Source organism: Solea senegalensis, linkage group LG1 (genome assembly GCF_019176455.1).
Source record: "Solea senegalensis isolate Sse05_10M linkage group LG1, IFAPA_SoseM_1, whole genome shotgun sequence".
NCBI lineage: Eukaryota > Metazoa > Chordata > Actinopteri > Pleuronectiformes > Soleidae > Solea > Solea senegalensis.
The window spans coordinates 27,933,234-27,952,418 of NC_058021.1; the positions used below are offsets into that span (position 1 = coordinate 27,933,234).

The 19,185-nt window shown below is 39.9% G+C and overlaps 3 protein-coding genes across 7 annotated transcripts in view; 2 read left to right on the forward strand and 1 right to left on the reverse strand.

The window, feature by feature from the left end:
- Positions 1-4,807, forward strand: part of slc4a2b (solute carrier family 4 member 2b) — a 41,318-nt gene extending 36,511 nt beyond the window's left edge. For all 4 annotated transcript variants that reach the window (XM_044028807.1, XM_044028816.1, XM_044028799.1 and 1 more), the window contains 6 exons: positions 422-511; positions 610-776; positions 958-1,211; positions 1,507-1,676; positions 1,835-2,008; positions 2,728-4,807. In XM_044028807.1, coding sequence (XP_043884742.1) covers positions 422-511; positions 610-776; positions 958-1,211; positions 1,507-1,676; positions 1,835-2,008; positions 2,728-2,808 — 936 coding nt within the window. In that variant the 3' untranslated portion in view covers positions 2,809-4,807. The remainder of the gene's footprint in view (positions 1-421; positions 512-609; positions 777-957; positions 1,212-1,506; positions 1,677-1,834; positions 2,009-2,727) is intronic.
- Positions 4,808-7,528: 2,721 nt separating this feature from the next.
- Positions 7,529-9,271, reverse strand: LOC122776410 (polyubiquitin-like). Its single transcript, XM_044036976.1, has 2 exons — positions 8,126-9,271; positions 7,529-7,936 (listed from the first exon to the last, which is right to left on the reverse strand). Exons 1-2 carry the CDS (start codon positions 9,269-9,271, stop codon positions 7,529-7,531), a joined length of 1,554 nt encoding a protein of 517 aa, XP_043892911.1.
- Positions 9,272-17,437: 8,166 nt separating this feature from the next.
- Positions 17,438-19,185, forward strand: part of LOC122772333 (nuclear receptor-binding protein 2-like) — a 42,595-nt gene continuing 40,847 nt past the window's right edge. For both annotated transcript variants that reach the window (XM_044030302.1, XM_044030312.1), the window contains exon 1: positions 17,438-17,752. In XM_044030302.1, the coding sequence (XP_043886237.1) occupies positions 17,633-17,752 (120 nt within the window). In that variant the 5' untranslated portion in view covers positions 17,438-17,632. The remainder of the gene's footprint in view (positions 17,753-19,185) is intronic.

Genomic DNA, 19,185 nt, shown 5'->3' on the forward strand with positions numbered 1-19,185 from the left:
CATCACTCTCTAAAAGAGTCTTTATTTTTGTTTTGGAAACTCATTTTTATGCAATTTCTGCAACTAGACGACACCAGCTGTCAATCACACTTGTATATGATGTGCTTTATGGTCTATTTTCCCTGAAACTAGCGATTGAGACCATTCACTCCTCAGAAAAATGTTTACTGATGTTATCAATCAACTGGGAACTAGGCTCATTTTCCCAGGGACTTCCATTCAAACGGATGCCCCCTGGTGTCTATTCATTATATTCTTACTTCCTGGTTAGCTCCAACCAGCAAACCAGAAGAATATGTCCTATGATCCATCCCTTCCTCAATGCTAGCAGTGTTAAATGTTACTTTATTGATGCTATCAGGATGTGAAGTGGATTTCAAAACAGTATAAAATTGTTTATATACGTCTTGTGGTGTCTTAGTTTCGCAGGATTATCGGAGATTTTGGGGTGCCCATCGCCATCCTCCTCATGGTCCTGGTGGATTACAGCGTCGATGACACATACACACAAGTGAGACTCGAATACAACCACTGCATCTTTATCTCACGTCACATACTGAGCATGTGAATGTTAATGCTCGGACGGCGTCCCTTCTTCTTCTCCCACAGAAACTGAGCGTTCCCGAAGGTTTCTCTGTGACGAGTCCCGACAAACGTGGCTGGATCATTAATCCTCTGGGTTCAGACGGCGAATTCCCAATCTGGATGATGTTTGCCTGCTGCCTGCCGGCTCTGCTGGTCTTCATCCTCATCTTCATGGAGACTCAGATCACCACGTGAGTAAACCTTTTACCTCGGTGCAATATTTGTTCCATAGATTCAAAAAGTTATTACTAATAAGAGGCTAAAAATTTTATTTGTTTGATTTAAAAAAAATGTGTATGGTGTGGTGTTAACTTTAGTCTGTATGTGGAAAAAGTTTTAAATCATGACATGCACACACACGACTTCCTGCAGCCTGATCGTGAGTAAGAAGGAGCGGATGCTGGTGAAAGGATCCGGCTTCCATCTGGACCTGATGCTGATCGTGGTGCTGGGCGGCACCTCGGCGCTGTTCGGCCTGCCGTGGATGGCCGCCGCCACCGTCCGCTCGGTGACCCACGTCAACGCCCTCACTGTCATGAGCAAGGCTGTCGCCCCCGGAGACAAGCCCCGCATCCAGGAGGTGAAGGAGCAGAGGGTCACCGGGCTCCTGGTCTCCATCATGGTCGGTGAGTGGCTGACACTGACACGTCGTCACCTTTCATCTCCTTATAAAGGGAGACTTCAGGTTTTCTGGGGTCTGGCTGTATGAGGTATTGACACATCGTCAGCACAGACAGTGGTGTACTAAGATTTACTATGGAACCACTAACTGTCCAATGTTTTTCTGGGTCCATCACATATAGATTTTAATTGGTGTTATTAAGCTCAGTCAGTGCTGACTTTATGTCGGTACAATCCACTTAAAAAAAAAACAACTTAACTTTGAGTTTAAAGCTGCGTTTTACGTTTTTCTCTCTCCAGGCTTGTCCATTGTAATCGGTGACCTGCTGCGTCAGATCCCGCTGGCTGTGTTGTTTGGTATCTTCCTCTACATGGGTGTGATGTCTCTGAATGGCATCCAGCTGACGGAGCGGATGATGCTGCTGCTCATGCCGCCCAAGTATCACCCTGACCACACCTACGTGCGCAAGGTGAGGTGACATCAATCAATAATCACGATTTATAGCATCGTTTCCTTTTCCTTTTAACAAACGACAACATTCGAAGCAAACCTATTGTATTTAATTCTATAACAGCCAAGTTAGACGTTCACAGAGGTTTGATGCTCATCAATCATGTCTGTTTACAGGTCCGTACGCTGCGCATGCATCTGTTCACCAGCATCCAGGTCGTGTGTTTGGCCGCTCTGTGGGCCGTGATGTCGACGCAGGCGTCTCTGGCTTTTCCCTTCGTCCTCATACTCACCGTTCCTGTCAAGATGTTCGTGCTTCGCCGCATCTTCAACGGCCGAGAGATGGCATGTGTAAGTTTGGCCACACGGGGGTGCAATATGCTGCTAGCTATGTATGTATATGTATATATATATATATATATATATATATATATATATATATATATATATATATATATATATATATATATATATATATATATATATATACACACACACACACACACACACACACACACACACACACAGTATATTGTATGTAGTATTTTGTCCACTACCGAGCTGCACTAGTGAGATGCCAATTTAGCAATTATGGCTAAATAAATTAATATTCAATTCTGTATCGTCCAACAAATTAATTGATTAATTATTAATCAATGAATTAAGTTTAAAAAGGAACAAAAAAGTCTTAAAAAGCTTAAAATAAGGAAATAGAAAAACAATTTAAAGAAAGACATAGGTAGACATAGGCATAAGATATTTAAAAAAAGAAAAACATAAATTGTAAAAGTTGATATTTAGTTATAATATATTTAAATGAACAGATTAGTGCATGCAGTTAAGGAATAAAGTTTGATTCTTACTTTGATTATAGGTAAGAATCTACATACAGTAGATGTACAGTCATTTTGGTGGTTAAAAAGTATTCAAACATAAACTAATCAAAAATAATGTACTATTTTACTTCGCATGTCGTTTCTTCACTCCTCAAATTTGAGATTTTTCCTTGAATGTAGGAAGAGAAATGTGCTCTAATATGTTTCCTTTGACGTCTTTTATGCTTCCTCCAGTTGGACGCGGACGACGCGGAGCCAAAGTTTGACGAGCGCGACTGTCACGACGAGTATTCTGAGATGCACATGCCCGTGTAACGGTCGCAAGCGCTGACGACTTGTCCCACAATGGGAGTCCCTCCGACTTGAAACGCTCGTGAGACTGAAAAACTTCACGCTTCATCAGCTGTGCACTGCTGACCCGCCACATCACGAAGACATCAGCGCACAGTACGTCAAAAGCGCGTTTAGGAGTTACTTGGGTCACTATTTAAGTCATTTTTATTAATATTAGCAGATTGTTTGGTGGGGGAGGGGGGGGGGTCTGATTGTCGACAACACTTGAAGTGAAATCCTACTGTTGTCAGTGAGTGGGTCACTCATCGCACACGTTTTTAAAACATGAATTTCAGGGGCAAAGTATTCCAAATCAAATGATATTAATCTGACGCTCAAAATGAATCGCGGTAAAGGTAGATATGTTTTAGCCCTGAAATGTTGCTCTCATTCACATTGAATATGTGGAGGATATGTGTTATACATTCCTTTATATTATCAAGCTGTAGTTTTTGCTATTCTACTTTGTTGCTTTTGTGTGTGTGTGTGTGTGTGTGTGTGTTTTAAGCTCACCAAGCGCCTTATGAAGGAAATTAGCAGTATACTGAGAAAATGTTATTTTCCCTCATTCTGTCTTATTTTAGACAGCCGATCACTTTACCCGCCTCCTGAAGCTCGTAGCACTTTTTAAAAAAAACACCAAATCAGAACAATGACTGTATTTAACATAATCATTTTATCTTCTTAGCGTCCGGTAAATACAAAATACCAGTGTTGTTTTAGCTTGCTTGTTAGATCATCTTTGGTTGATTTTTTTTTTTTTAGCCTGTACTTTTGTAACTGATTAATTTGTTGTACTAATGTTTATTTAGGGGTTTGTTTGTCAAAGTCTGTGTGTAAGTGAATTTAAATCACCAGCAGAGGGAGATGTTGCAGGACTGCAGTGATTGTGAAACCAAACGGAACACAAACTCTGGTTACACTAATTCCAGGACACATGTTTATGATTATAATCACAGTGGGATAATTATCATAATAATAATAACAACGCACATGATTAACGCACTAATGTTCTGCTGTAACTTGTCTCACTTGGTTTCTGGGAATCGATGTAATATATTTTTTTTTGGGTGTTTTCTTTGTTCAAGTGCCAAACTGTGGCTCATGTGAATGGTGTTGTTTTCAGATCAATAAGCTGCAGTTCAGTTCAAATCCTCTCAAATCTCCCTCACTGTGTTGTTTTCAGATAAGTTTAGGCCTAATCAACAAGTTTCTTTCTCAATATAACATTCCTTACTCAATCAAAATTAAATTCTTTTGCTAATTAAAATGATTTTATTCAAACCGAATTAATACAAAACCTGTGTTGACAATCTCAATATTGAAGCATTTTGAAGGCTTTTTAAATAATATGTATTTGTTTTTTTGTTTCATTTCATGTCGTAACTTGTGTCAGTGTAACACAGAACAGTTCGCTCCTCCCTGTTACACTTCCTTCCCCTCTGAACTGTACCATTACTGGTGTGATCTTGTGCCTGTTTGGTGTCACAAAGTTGCACAAAATTAAAAAAAAGAAAGAGGAAAAAGTGCCTGTTGGGACCATGAAGTGATGCTGTACAGCTACAAGTGTCTGTTGTGTTTGAAAAAGGGCGACACACGTTACAGTAGTTTGTACTTTTAATGTGCTCATGAATCAAACATCTCTCCATTATTTATCTGTCACAATATAAGGCATTATTGCTTTGTCAGGAGTGTGTCACACGACCTTAGTTTTTCTTATGTACACACACACACATTTAGCTGCAACATGGCCATGACACTGAAGGAGGATATTTATGAGATGAAGGCAGTGAAGTACACTGTCCGTTTTATGTCTGTGAATGAAGTGAAGGTTGTTTATGTGCATCAAAGTATTTGTCGACGATGTGAAATGTGTTATCCATTTCATAAGCAATATAAAGTCTGTGAGGATATTGCTGATGCTCTCTTGTACATTAATGGTTCAAATATTGATGACAAATAAAAAGTTATTTTCTATTTATCATGGTGATGGTTCTGTCATTTTTTTTCCTGTATAATTCGTCCGGGAAGACACAATTAGGCATGATAAGGCAGTCCCTATGAGAACCCAAAATATTTACGTCATTGTGAAATTTAAAAACTCAATTTAAAGCTCTAGCATGTAGCTTTGATGACCAAAACACTGCACCCCCATGATACAAAATGTGTTTAATGTGCATTGTAGAGCCAAGCAGAAGTTTGCAGAGTGTAAATAAAAGCGGCCCAAGTGTTGAACCTTGTGGAACCCCAGAAATCCCCAGTATCAAAGGTTGGCGCATTAAATGGTGTTTTCAACATGAAGGAAGCTGATATGTTAAGTTTATTAACCTATAATTATGGAAAGTGTGAATTTTAAGGAAACAAAAGTTGATTGATTTTTCTCAGTTTTCCAGGATATGACAGTTTTTAAATCACCAAATTCAGCCTTGATATTAAACATATACAGATGGAAATCTGTACCTCGATCAGCTCCAAAGAAATGAATGATAAATATGCTAATTGCACATTTGTACAGTGTAAATAAAAGGGGACCAAGTGTTGAACCTTGTGGAACCCCAAATGTCATATATTTGTAATTAAAATCGACTTGTTTAAGGACGATGTTTTGAGTTTGTGCATCAAATTCAGCTCTGATGATCAAGATCTTATCTACAAAGGATAAGATCTTGAAGAACTGTCAGTGCTGCAGTGATGACAGAAAAACTGGAACATGTAATCAAATTACTGTTAGGATCCCACTGACTAAAGAGTGGTATGAAGATGATGGATCACCTGAGGCGTGACTCAAACAAATAATATTTTCCAAGTGGAAAGTGGGCTGTCCTTTAAAAGTGCACATAGAGGGAGAGGGTGGATCACAGTGTTCCCACTCTTACAGACAGAAAGGGAAAAGATGGCTGCTCCACTGCTGCTGCTGCTGCTGCTGAGCTTTGAAGCTCTGTTCTTTTCTTCTAATGCAAACAACGCTTACAATAAACTTTCTGATACCTACAGGCAAGGAGTGGACCTGGCTCTGGAGCAGCTCAGCTCACACACTGGAATCCAGCACCATTTCCTCTTTTTGAAGTCCCTCGTAAGGTCAGACATTGAGGTAATGTATTGGATGACTCAGGATAACTCAGTCTCTAGGCTTTTGTAAGTTGTCTAGATTCAACCCCCCTACTCTTACTCCTCAGCCTGGGTTTGACGTGATCTACGTCTACCACAACTTCTACCTCAAAGCCACCAGGTGCCCCAAAGGGACAGTGGACTCCACAGGGTGTCAGTTTAGAAACGACAGAGTAAGTCTGCCCTGATTTCAAGCTGCATTTCTTTAACTAAGCTCAGAAATGTGAAGGGTGAGAGTGGCTGCCTGCCCTGACTTGTCTCTGCTGTTTTGTTTTTGTGCGTTCATGCAGCCGTTAATGGACTGCGCAGTTTGCTACAAAGCCTTCAGAGGAGAAATTCAAGACGAGCCCAAACCTTATGTTGACTGCGTCCACAAACCGTCCCTCACACAGGTGAGTCTGCTCCACTTTTTAATTTTTGATTAAAGAAAAATCTCTTCTTGTATCTTCTGTGATTTAAGTCTCCTTTATTTTAAATTAACGAAACCACACCCCTTCCCATGTGTTTCTTCATGACAGGAGATGAGGGGGATCAGAGTGAATCACTGCAACGAAATAGGTTACAGCAGCGGAGCTCCGACTCTACTGGCATCGACTGGAAACTAACACTGTCTGGAAATATGTGGATCATGTAACTCCTAGTTAACTGTACATCTTCATGAATCTCAACTCATTATTAGTGTTAAGGTCCAGTATGTAAGAATTAGTTACATCCCTCCTTTTCCCAACACACCACCACAGGAACCAGCGTAAAGGGAAATATGGTTGCCCTCACATACAAGAAAGGATGTTTTCCTTTTGCTTATTTTTAAGTGATTATACACATATACAAACATATAGGTATGGCTGGTTTATTCAGTTTCGTCCAATAAACCCTCCTAAACTTTACACACTGGACCTTTAATATTTTTTTTTGACTTTTGTGTCACATTTTCAATCATTTATTGCTTACTTCCAAACATTTGTTTAATTTCAGTCATGTTATAGAGAACGACTGATAATTACTTAACCTAGTTTGCAGCCATCTCACTCCACCAGCATGCCTATTTAATCTTACTCAGTACTGCGTAGTTGTCTTTCAAAGGTTTGAATGTAACCGACGTTTGTTTATAATAAAAAGTTACACACTACAGCTTTAACTAGAAGATACTCAAGATTGTCTATGTCTTCATGTTTTTCCAGAAGTCTGTTTTATTGTGCTGACTATGTCCAAAATGACTCAATTAACATTTCGTTTGTTAAGCTTTATTTCAATAAAATCAAATTTCAAAGGGGTATATGATGAGGATGAGAATTAGAACTTTGAGCAAAGGATTACTTATTGTTTTTGTAAATTCCCAATTTTTCATAAAGCTCTTTGATATACAGCAGAGAGAGTAAATTAAGAGATGACAGTTAATTCTGAGAACTACAGCAAATCATTTGTATTTTGCACTCCATTGCAGTGTCCATAATTCCACAGCTGTTAACTGTCAAAGATGAGACTGCACATCTAGAGGAAAGACTTCCTTATCCTGCATTCTTGCCGACGTTGTAATGGTCTTGTCATTCAAGGTAAGACCATTAAAACATAATGCTCTGCCTCTCAGGCAAAGCTAAAGATGGAGGATGAACTCCTTCTGGTTGTTGTAGTCGGAAAAGGTGTGGCCATCTTCCAGCTGCTTGTAAGCAAAGATTAGTCGCTGCTGGTCTGGAGGGATGCCCTCCTTATCCTGGATTTTGGCCTTGATGTTTTCAATGGTGTCACTGGACTCCACCTCCAGGGTAATGGTCTTGCCGGTCAGGGTCTTTACAAATACCTGCATTCCTCCTCTCAGGCGTAGCACAAGATGGAGGGTTGACTCCTTTTGGATGTTATAGTCGGAGAGGGTGCGCCCATCTTCCAACTGCTTGCCAGCAAAGATTAGTCGCTGCTGGTCTGGAGGGATGCCCTCCTTATCCTGGATTTTGGCCTTGACAATGGTGTCACTCAATAATGGTCTTGTCAGGGTCTTTACAAATACCTGCATTCCTCCTCTTAGGCGTAGCACAAGATGAAGGGTTGACTCCTTCTGGATGTTATAGTCGGAGAGGGAGCGGCCATCTTCCAACTGCTTGCCAGCAAAGATAGACGCTGCTGGTCTGGAGGGATGCCCTCCTTATCCTGGATTTTGGCCTTGACCAGGTGTCACTGGGTCTTTAGGGTCAAATACCTGCATTCCTCCTCTTAGGCGTAGCACAAGATGAAGGGTTGACTCCTTCTGGATGTTATAGTCGGAGAGGGAGCGGCCATCTTCCAACTGCTTGCCAGCAAAGATTAGACGCTGCTGGTCTGGAGGGATGCCCTCCTTATCCTGGATTTTGGCCTTGACGTTTTCAATGGTGTCACTGGACTCCACCTCCAGGGTAATGGTCTTGCCGGTCAGGGTCTTTACAAATACCTGCATTCCTCCTCTTAGGCGTAGCACAAGATGAAGAGTTGATTCCTTCTGGATGTTGTAGTCGGAGAGGGAGCGTCCATCTTCCAACTGCTTGCCAGCAAAGATAAGACGCTGCTGGTCTGGAGGGATGCCCTCCTTATCCTGGATTTTGGCCTTGACATTTTCAGTGGTGTCACTGGACTCCACCTCAAGGGTAATGGTCTTGCCAGTCAGGGTCTTTACAAATACCTGCATTCCTCCTCTTAGGCGTAGCACAAGATGAAGGGTTGATTCCTTCTGAATGTTGTAGTCGGAGAGGGAGCGGCCATCTTCCAACTGCTTGCCAGCAAAGATTAGTCGCTGCTGGTCTGGAGGGATGCCCTCCTTATCCTGGATTTTGGCCTTGACGTTTTCAATGGTGTCACTGGACTCCACCTCCAGAGTAATGGTCTTGCCGGTCAGGGTCTTTACAAATACCTGCATTCCTCCTCTTAGGCGTAGCACAAGATGAAGGGTTGATTCCTTCTGGATGTTGTAGTCGGAGAGGGTGCGCCCATCTTCCAACTGCTTGCCAGCAAAGATAAGACGCTGCTGGTCTGGAGGGATGCCCTCCTTATCCTGGATTTTGGCCTTGACATTTTCAATGGTGTCACTGGACTCCACCTCAAGGGTAATGGTCTTGCCAGTCAGGGTCTTTACAAATACCTGCATTCCTCCTCTTAGGCGTAGCACAAGATGAAGGGTTGACTCCTTCTGGATGTTATAGTCGGAGAGGGTGCGCCCATCTTCCAACTGCTTGCCTGCAAAGATTATACGCTGTTGGTCTGGAGGAATGCCCTCCTTATCCTGGATTTTGGCCTTAACATTTTCAATTGTGTCACTGGTCTCCACCTCCAGGGTAATGGTTTTACCGGTCAGAGTTTTTACAAAGATCTGCATTATGAAACAGCAAATACCTCCCAAATGGAATCTGTGATAATGAGTTGTCCAAATGGTGCTTATGAGGTATTTATCAAACAAGAATGTGTCATACCTACTTTTAAGTCACTTTGATCTATAGCATTGCATCACTTTTCCTTTCATGTCACTTTGATAAGATCATAGTTAGCTCAACAGGAGTCTGAAATTCGGACACGTATGTGGTCTGATGCTATTATTTGTGTGTGATAGGTAATGGTATTTTACATTCTTGTGCAGCAGATAATCTCAAACTCAAATGACCTAAGGACTGCTGAAATGGTCAGGAGGGGGCCGGTCATACAGTGCACACAATCCAACAATACAAAAAAACATCCTGTTTTGCACACAATTTTGGTTAAAATATATTTTAACATTACATTACATGTAACATGTTTTTCAACAAGTCCTCTTTTTGCAGTGGGCCCCCTTTCAACCAGTTTAGAATTAAGAGAGAAAAAATAGCTGTTGTGAAGACTTACACTTGGTCTTTAACTAACTGTAATTAATGAACGGAAACTTGCATTTTTTTGTCGGAGAACTCTTATACCCATCTTACCTCAGATTTGTCTTTTGTGGCAAGAGAGCATCACAGTCATTGATTTAAAATGTTTTTCTCCTGCTTGATTAATTCTGATGATGACCCACTTTACTCCTAGAGAGAGTTAAGGTTGATTTTGTGTGGCTGGCCCTTTTTCATTAAGTGAGTCATTAACTGAATTCAGAGAAAAGGTCAGATTCTTGTAAGTGACCACCTGATTTATGCGATAATGTCAACTTTAAACGTTGACCCATGAAGTATTGGGCTCATTTCCAGGACCAGGATTGCTAATCTATTGTGATTAGATTTTCAGGATATGAGTGTAAATCCACATCTTGTAAGCTGTTTTGATCCTGTGGAAACTCCCCATTTAGAGTGTTTTGTTAAGACAAGCCTTAATCTCTGTCCCCCCGGGGGGGTTCGGGAACTGGGGCTTAAAACACAAACAGCAGGAGCTGCAGGCTGTTTCATGGTCAGTGTGTTTCGTTTCATGATTTACTCCTACAGCCATAATAGGGCTTGTTTTGGATGCAAGTGCTGAATCTCTGCGGGAAGAGGAGGGAGTACATCCCTCACCCTCAGAGCTGAGCTGCTCCTCCTCTGCTCTTCTCACACACTCGGAGGAAGATGGCTGGTGGTCTGCTGTTGCTGCTTTGTGCTGGAGCTGCACTCTTGTCAGTGAAGGCCCAGGACGTTTACGAGGAGCTGCCTGAAAACTTCAAAATAGGAGTCGATCTGGCTCTGGAGCAGCTTAACTCTCATGCTTGGGTGCACCACCATTTTCGCTTCCTGAGGAGTGTGGGCAAGTCAGAAATTGAGGTAAACTATGAGTTTGAGATTTTAAGATCCACTGTTTATTTTTGAGACTCGAATGAGTGTTCCGAAACTTTGTCTTGATATTTTCCATTTAAGTGAATTAATTTTCAACTTTTTATAAAGTAGAAAAACATTTTAGAAATTCCGGTTCTGATGCATTTTAAGAGTCAATATAACTGGAAATATATAAATCATAGCTAAAATGAACCCAATGCGTAACCAAAATAAACTTCTCTGATGTTTTATAAAGATGAACTGTACTTTATGCAATTTTGGCCTAACTTTTAATCTACTTAATTGTAAGTACTTAAAAGTGAGGAGGAAATGTATAAAGTCTAGTTTTGATTCATGATGAGTTAAGAAAACTGGAATTATAAAGATTATAAAGTATTCTTCCACACTTTAAAATCAGAATTAGGTATTCAGATTAAAAACTATGGGGAAAACAGTGTCAAATCTGGTAGATTAATTAAAAAATTATATTGACCACAACTGTAATTTTTAAATCAGAATAAAATATTCAGATTAAAAAGTGAGGACAAAATGAAAATTCTGTTTTTGTGATTCATTTCACTTCCAGTTTCCTTTACTCACTGGATGTGTGGTAAGTGTCTGGCACACCCACGCTACGCTGCCTTCAGGGAACTCTGGTTAATACTTGTTTTCACATCTGCTTCAGGTTCACTTTGAATCTTTTAAATGTCAACATGTTTTCATCACAGAGGGAAGAAAAAAAGAAGACTACATTCCTTCAACTCTGATACTTGATACTTGCTACATGGATTGGCCATGAATCGGTTGTTGACTTGGAGAAATGCCACCCAAGAAATATGAAGCAACTGCAAAACAGACATATGATTTTATTATGCCAGAGTTCCTATGAGGTTGTATCATCATCATTTGTCAGTTTTATTTTGTAAAGCACAAAAATAGATTCCTTCTGCTGTACTTAGACACATAAAAAAACCTCAGGCTTAACACAAGAAGTAAAATAATATTTTAAAGGGTAAAAGAAGTGAAACATAAAATTAATATATGAATAAAAATGTAATTATACACATAAAACAATTATAAAATAGTGATGTATGGTGTGGAATGGTTTAGTTAAGGGCTATTACCATGTTAATCTAATAAAACAACAAAGATGTGGTTGGTCGTGAGTTTTCATGTGGCGCCACCAACAGGTCAAACTTGTCTACTACTTCTGTTTGTGACCAAAATTAGAAAGGTTGAGTGAGTGACAGACAATAGTTAATCAATGGGGTAGAAAGAGATGTACATTTCATGTATCTGTGACAAATTATTCTATTCCAAGTCAATGAAATGGATTCTTTAGATTATATTGTCCTAAATAGAAATTTGACAATTCATTTCGCCTTCATTTAATGATTTAAGTTTAATTTTAGTAAATGTTGAGCTCTCGAAGAAACACCATTATCACCAACGTTAAAATACAGTGGTGTAAATAGTTTTGAGCAAAGTCAGCTACGGACATTTTGCAGGAGGCAATCTCTTCCTCTTCCTCACATATACTTCACACACTGGTGTAGTGACATTAGATGAAGATGGAGCGAAAGATAAGGTGACACTAACTAATATTATTTAATGTACTATTGTTATTTTGTTATTTGTTTCATTTTCTACACACTAATGTCAAAATTCCTCAGCTCCACTTTGATCACATACCCTGGTATACAGCAGAACAGTATTTATGGATTTCCTCCAAGTACCACCGGAGGAAGCTCACATACCACTGGTGGTACCACAATTTGAGAACCATGCATGTAAACAGCTACAAATCTCTCTCTGGTCCTTGTCTCTTGCAGAGTGGCTTCGGTGTGAAATACATCTACCACCACTTTTACCTGAAACCCACCAGATGTTCCAAGAGAACGACCGAGTCCAGCGCTGAGAGGTGTCCCTTCAGGAATGACAGGGTGAGCAAACGTCACAGGAGAAACCAATCTTCTTCTTCTTCTTCTTCTTTTCACATTGACTTAAACTTAATTAATTTTTTTTACAGCCTGTCATGGACTGTGGTGTTTGCTACAAAACAGCAGCAGACCAGATAGAAAGTCCCCCCAAGCCATACGTTCACTGCATCCAGAAACCGAGACTCACAGAGGTACTTTTATCTTTTTACTACCACTATGTTACATCTGCCTTTTTTTTTTCTCTTTTTTTTAGCTTTGAACACGTTATAATAGTCGTCTGTATGTAGACGTACTATTGCATGTGGTCAGCACTTAAAGGGCTGTTTCACCCATTTTTCCACTGGTCAAATTAAGAATAAACCCAAGATTCTGATGATGCTGCTGCATTTGTTTTATTTTCATGTTCTTTAAAGTTTTTTTTTTGGTTTTTTTTGTTTTTGCAGTTAAGGGGTTGTGAAGTTCTTCTTCTTCTAACACGTGTAGGGATTTTATTTTACACTTATTTAAATATAGATATACAGTAGATATTTATCTCTGGGTGAAATGTCTATATTAGGTCCATGGTTCTCAAACTGTGGTACGTGTAGCACAGGCCAGTAAACAAGCCTGTACATGCGCTGCATGAAAATATGTCTATTTCAAAACTCGACACAACCTCTCACTTTAGACATTATTGTGCTAAAACGAGTCAGCACTGACTTTATTTTCGTCCTTCACACAAAAGATGCTGGAAGTGACCTTTTTTGCGTGTGTTTACTCTCCTTTTTCAGGAAATGAAGACAACCAGGTTGGAGCACTGCAAGAAAATGAGTTACAACAGTGGAGCTCCGACACTTCTGGCTGTGTCCACCGGCTAAAGACAATACAGCCCAGTACGCTTTACTACTTCACTGCTTTACTAACACGTTTCAAATCATCACATTGTGTTTGATAAAACACTCACATGAATCTATAGCCTTGTTAAAACTGCTTTATTCTTGTTTGTTTATTCTGTGTCCGTTCATTCTATAGAGTATTGAGGAGGTCAGACGCTGGCTCACAATGAAATATTCTCGAAAGGAAAAGCCAAAAACACAAAAATGTGTTTAGGTGCCTTTAAGGGTTAATGTTAAGGTCATATCGCCCTGGCCCACCCCTACCAGTCCCTCCTGACCAGACTAGACACTAAGTCAACCCCAGGTCATTTATGTTTGAGATCCTTGGTGTAAAAAATAGTGAAATATTATATTCAAGTAGATTTAATTCACAAGAAGCATCAACATCAGAGTGTTTGAAGAGTCTGGAAGTGATTGCAGCTGCAACAAAGTACCACAAGAGGTCGCACTTACCCTTTTGAATCTTCATCACATTTTAACTTCAGTCAAAAGAAATACAGTTGTCAATGTTCCTTACTCAGAATCCCAATAAATACATCAGTGTGTCAATATGCATGTCAATTTAATTATTAATCAGTTGATTTGTTGTTTATCACAATATCATATTTATTAACTTTAAAATAGAGATGACACTAAAAATACTAAAGGTTTGTATTTTTTAACACTTCTAACACTTAGTTTTTTGAAACAACCATGTTGTGCCCTGCAGACGTCTAGACAGCACCAGTATCCGCTTCCTTCTGCTCCCTGTGCCAAGAATAAATCTCATTACCAGTGAGAGGAATTGGCAGATCACAGCCTTTTGTTTGAAAACTGTGCACTAAAAATAGAGTGGGGTTGTGAAAACTGTGAAAAGAAACCTGGCGCTATTGACACTGAGGTTCAAAAAGTATCTCAGTAAATGAACGCCATTTTGTAAATCACAATGTTTGAGTTTTAAAGCCAAACCACTAGATGGCAAACTATATTTGTACCAAAAGAAATGTTCCCATGAAGCAATGCAAAAACCACAGCTTGATATTTAGAAATACCGTATTCCTTCTTCTCTGCATCTTTTCAAAATCTGCGCTCGTGTTAAAGTTCCCTGAGGAGTTTTTTTCTGTCTGTGTCGCTCCAAGTCTCAGAGAAACTGTCATTTACAACTCCTGCAGGGAATGCTGTCTTACTATAAATATTAATAAAACTGAGCCTCAACCTCAAATAAAGACTTTATTGTCAGTTTCATGAACTGGAGCAAACAAATTTTCAGCTCCTCAGATTATTGCATTGTTGTTCTCTTGAAACCCAATTAGGATTTAACTTTTGTAGCATAGGTTTGATGAGAATTCATTTTTTAATGCCGCCCTGAAAATACTTTACACACTTTGCTTTTATGAATGAACTTGTCTAATAGTATTGAATAGGGATATTTGGAGTGTAACTACTGTTTCATCTCTGCATTTTCGCATGTTTTAATAATTCTTTTCCTTCACCACAACAGCCAACATGAGACAACAGCTCATTGTCCCTTTTTTATTAACCATAAACAACAACCAGACTCCTCTCTGGTGTTGGCTCTGGTCTTTAACATAGAGACTAGCAGTGTTTCAGGCTCTCAATCCAGATCTTGTTGGTTTGGTTTTACAAGGGTGCGGGCTGAAAAGTTAATAGGCTGACTAAGAAGGAAGAACACCAGAGTGATTCAACATGGTGTGCACTAAATTCAACCTTTTGTGATATTAACCGCAACGTTTCCGTCCAGATAAACCCATATTTGATCGCTAACAGAGGACTTTGAACATGAGGCAATGTGGTGTTATCAAACATCTGCAGAAAAAGCCCCCACGGACATTCATGCTGACGTGGTTTCTTCATAAGGTCAATGATGCTCTAGTGGTTTAGGGAGAGCCTTAATAATTACCAAAGGTCCGGACGTCCTGCCACATCCACCACACAAGAAAACATTGATCGTATTCACCACGTGGTGATGGACCACAGATGTTTCACTGTTAATCAGAGAGACAATGCCGCGAGCATCTCCTGTGCAGGAGTAGAGAACATTCTTGACACGTTTTGAAGCAGATCCAACCGGTTTTCTTGAACGTTTCCTAACCCAAGTATTGGGGCCACCAATTTGAGCCAGAGACAAAAAGGAGGACTTTTTTGACTGCCAGGATGAGATCTGTTACCAACACCAATGACAGAAGTGTGTAGAACACAAGGGAGACAATGTTGAAAAACCTTATTTGGTCAACTTTGATTTGAACTCTTCAGCCCACCCTCATATGCTGTACCAAATGACCTATGCTTAACAAGTCTGCCCAAAAGAAAGAAACTAAAACTAAAATAACAGAAGGAAAGACCCAGAAGTCATCACACGTTGATCACTGAATGGGCCAAAGTGAAGCTAAGACTCAAGAGTTTCCGTATAAAATGACATTTAATGAAATAAAATCAATCAAAAGACACACAACAACCACTTGAATGACAAAAGAAGACGCTCACTGACTGACTGAGCCAGAGAGTCTGCAATGAAATGCAAAACAAACACAAGAAGGCGCATGATGACCTAGAAGATGCCGAACATAAACAAGGAGATGCAGAAGGCAAAACACACCGATTAATACACACGACACAGAGAGTGACAACAAAGACACAAAACTGAAGAAAAACCAGATGAAAAGTGATATAACAAATGAAAATTGTACACAAATCGACGTGTACACAAATCGACATTTGATTTCTAAGTAATATGAGTAAGAGAGTACATCAAAATTATTATGACATCATGATAAAAAAAGTGTATATTAGAGTATATTAGTACAACACATTAGTAGTTGTGTTTAAAATCAATCCAAATGCATTGTGAAAATTGAAAATTCATAAAAACAAAGATTATTTTCTAATCTAGCATCATTTCATGTTAAAAATAAATGAAGGTGTTTATTCTGAATTCAATTAAACCAGTGATACCTAAAAGTGTAGGTTGCAGCCCCCTGTTGTAACGCAACGGTACTGTAGGTGAGCCACAAAATAAACACTTTTTTTAATTTTTTTATTTCCAGCCTCCAATACGTTTATACAATTTAAAAACAATATTAGAGATTGATTTAAGTTTATTTAAACTTGCTATTTGAAAGTAAAGTAAATAATCTTTTTTCAAAGTAAAATTAAACTATTCAACACAGAGGCTGCATTCAAAGCTGAAATGTTAGTATCAGCATTTTTAAGTGTTGGTGGATCACAGAAGGTTTAAAGAAGTCAGAAATGGGTCAGAAGTGTCTTAAATTGGCAGATTATTATTCTTATTATTATACTTATTATTATTTATGTTTAACTTCTTCACTCATATTCACACGTTTAATAAAAAAAAACAGGATAATGGATTAAAACAGTGTTTTGTGATGTTATTTTACCACAGTTTACAACACTAATCATTTAAATGGCAGCGATTGTGCTGCAGCTCCCGGACACGCCTCCTTAAATACGTGCTGCGCACTTGGTGCAGCCTTTACGGTAATGTGTCCCGACACTCTGCGCACCGTGGCAGCCAGCCAGGAACCCACGGCTGCTTCAAAACACTGACAACGACGCGCGTGGAAGATGGTCGACACTCGACAAGGGAAAAAAAACATGAAGTCCTCTGCGTAAAAACAGGCGTCGTCTGAGGCGAACGCTGCTCGAACTGGACGCCAGCGCGAACCGTTTCTGCTGCTCTGAGCGAACTTGTGTCGCCGCTGTGTGACTGCAAATATAAAACCTGGAAAAAAAAAACAACATTTCGCAACCTATTTTGTGTGCAGAGGCTGCGGGGCGCACGGAGAAGAAGAGGAAGAAGTGTGGGATATAACACGTCCACGCTGCTCCCACGCGGCACGTACACGTCTGTGTTTTATGAGAAGTGGTTTCAGTGAAGAGGAGGCTACTGCTGGTTTTTAAAACAAATACCAAAGAGAGAGGGAGGAAGAAAGAGAGGGAGCTGCTGGTGTCTCTGTGTGGAGGGAGGGAGGTAGGGAGGTATTGAGAGAGAGAGAGAGAGAGAGAGGGAGGGAAGGATCAGTGCGCAGACAAGCGGCGGAGCGTCTCTGCGCGACCGCTCGTCTCAACGACACACAGGACAGGACGAGGAAGAAGAGGCGGAGAGAGAGAGGATCTTAGTCCTTAGTGTGGGGATCTGCAGCAAACACACGGTGTGAAAATGACGATGTCCGTCCCGGAGAGGAAATCAGGATCTGAGGGGAAGGAGGAGGAGAGCGAGGATGAGAGTGAAATCCTGGAGGAGAGTCCGTGCGGCCGCTGGCAGAAGCGCAAAGAGCAGGTTAGTGCTGCTGCTGCTCCGTGGGTTTGTTTATGTGTGTGTGTGTGTTTATATGTGTTACCACTGTAGGACCGTCACTGCCACTGACCCTGTCATGCCAGTGGTCCTCGTGGGTAAGATCGGGGCTTAGGTTTGATTTGTGTTTAAGTTAAGGTTAAGGTTAGACCTTAACCCTTAGAGCACAGATCATTTAGGCGGCTTTTTCTTCCCATTACTATGTTAAAATGCATATACAGAGGCTATAAGAATGTGCAATATAGAATGTATTATATCCTTCGTTTCAGCACAACCTATAGCAATCTGATGGTCATTTTTCACTAACTATATAAACACACCTGAGCAAAAAGTACTCAAATATCCAAACATCAGATTGAATGTGTGACAACTGATCTGTGCTATGGTTGAGGTAAGGCACAACAAGTCAATGCCAGTGTCCCAGGTATTACTCATGTTGTGGGGATGTGAATCTGTCAACACAGTCACATTAGATGGGAGCTTCATCTTCACACCCCATCCCAAGCTCTGAGGTCTAATAACAGGTTGATTTTAAGATAAGATAAGATAATCCTTTAGAAAGTAGAAATTAGGGCACCCCATGGCCAAGTGAAAAGGCAACTTGGCCTCTAACAGGAGGGTTGCCGGTTCGAGTCCCCACCATGTCAGAAAATGGCTGGGGTACCCCTGAGCAAGATACCCAACCCCCATTGCTCCCTGGGTACTGCTCAGTGGTTGCCCACTGCTCCTTATTCTAGGACAGTTTCTAGTAAAGGATGGGTTAAATGCAGAGAAGGAATTTTCCCTGCAGGACTGATAAAGGACTAATTTATTTATTTATTAAGGTAAGGAAATAAAGACTATAAATACTAATAAATATGTATAAGAAAGGAAAAACAAGATAAAAACAAGATCAACGACAATAGCTTCGCTATAAAAGTAAACAAGATCTGCCCAAAACCCCACTAAAAACGTAAAAAAAATTAAATCTGCCCTCGCCATTGAACATTTTTGAAGACCACTTCTATTTAGATTTTTACCACTTTATTATTTAACTGTAATGGTTAACTGTTAAGGTTTCTATGTTTTATACCTTGTTATGTTTTGAAAAGCACTTTGATCAAGCCTGGTTGTTTTCCAATGGAAGGAAATGATTATGTTGTTATGTTTAGATTAGGGTTAGGGTTAAATCACAGAAGCCAGACTACCTAATTGCGATCTTTCTCACAGGTCTTTTGCGACTTAATTTGCTTAAAATGTTAATATTCAGATTGAGATCCACTAAACATTAAAGGTCCAGCATGTAGGAGTTTGTGGAAGCTTGGTGAAGTTGTATTTAGCCAACAAGTGAAACTGGTCATGAAAACACAACATTCCAGTTGATGATAATCTAAATTTAAAGTAAAAAAAGTAAAACTTTAAATTTTTTTTTATAATAT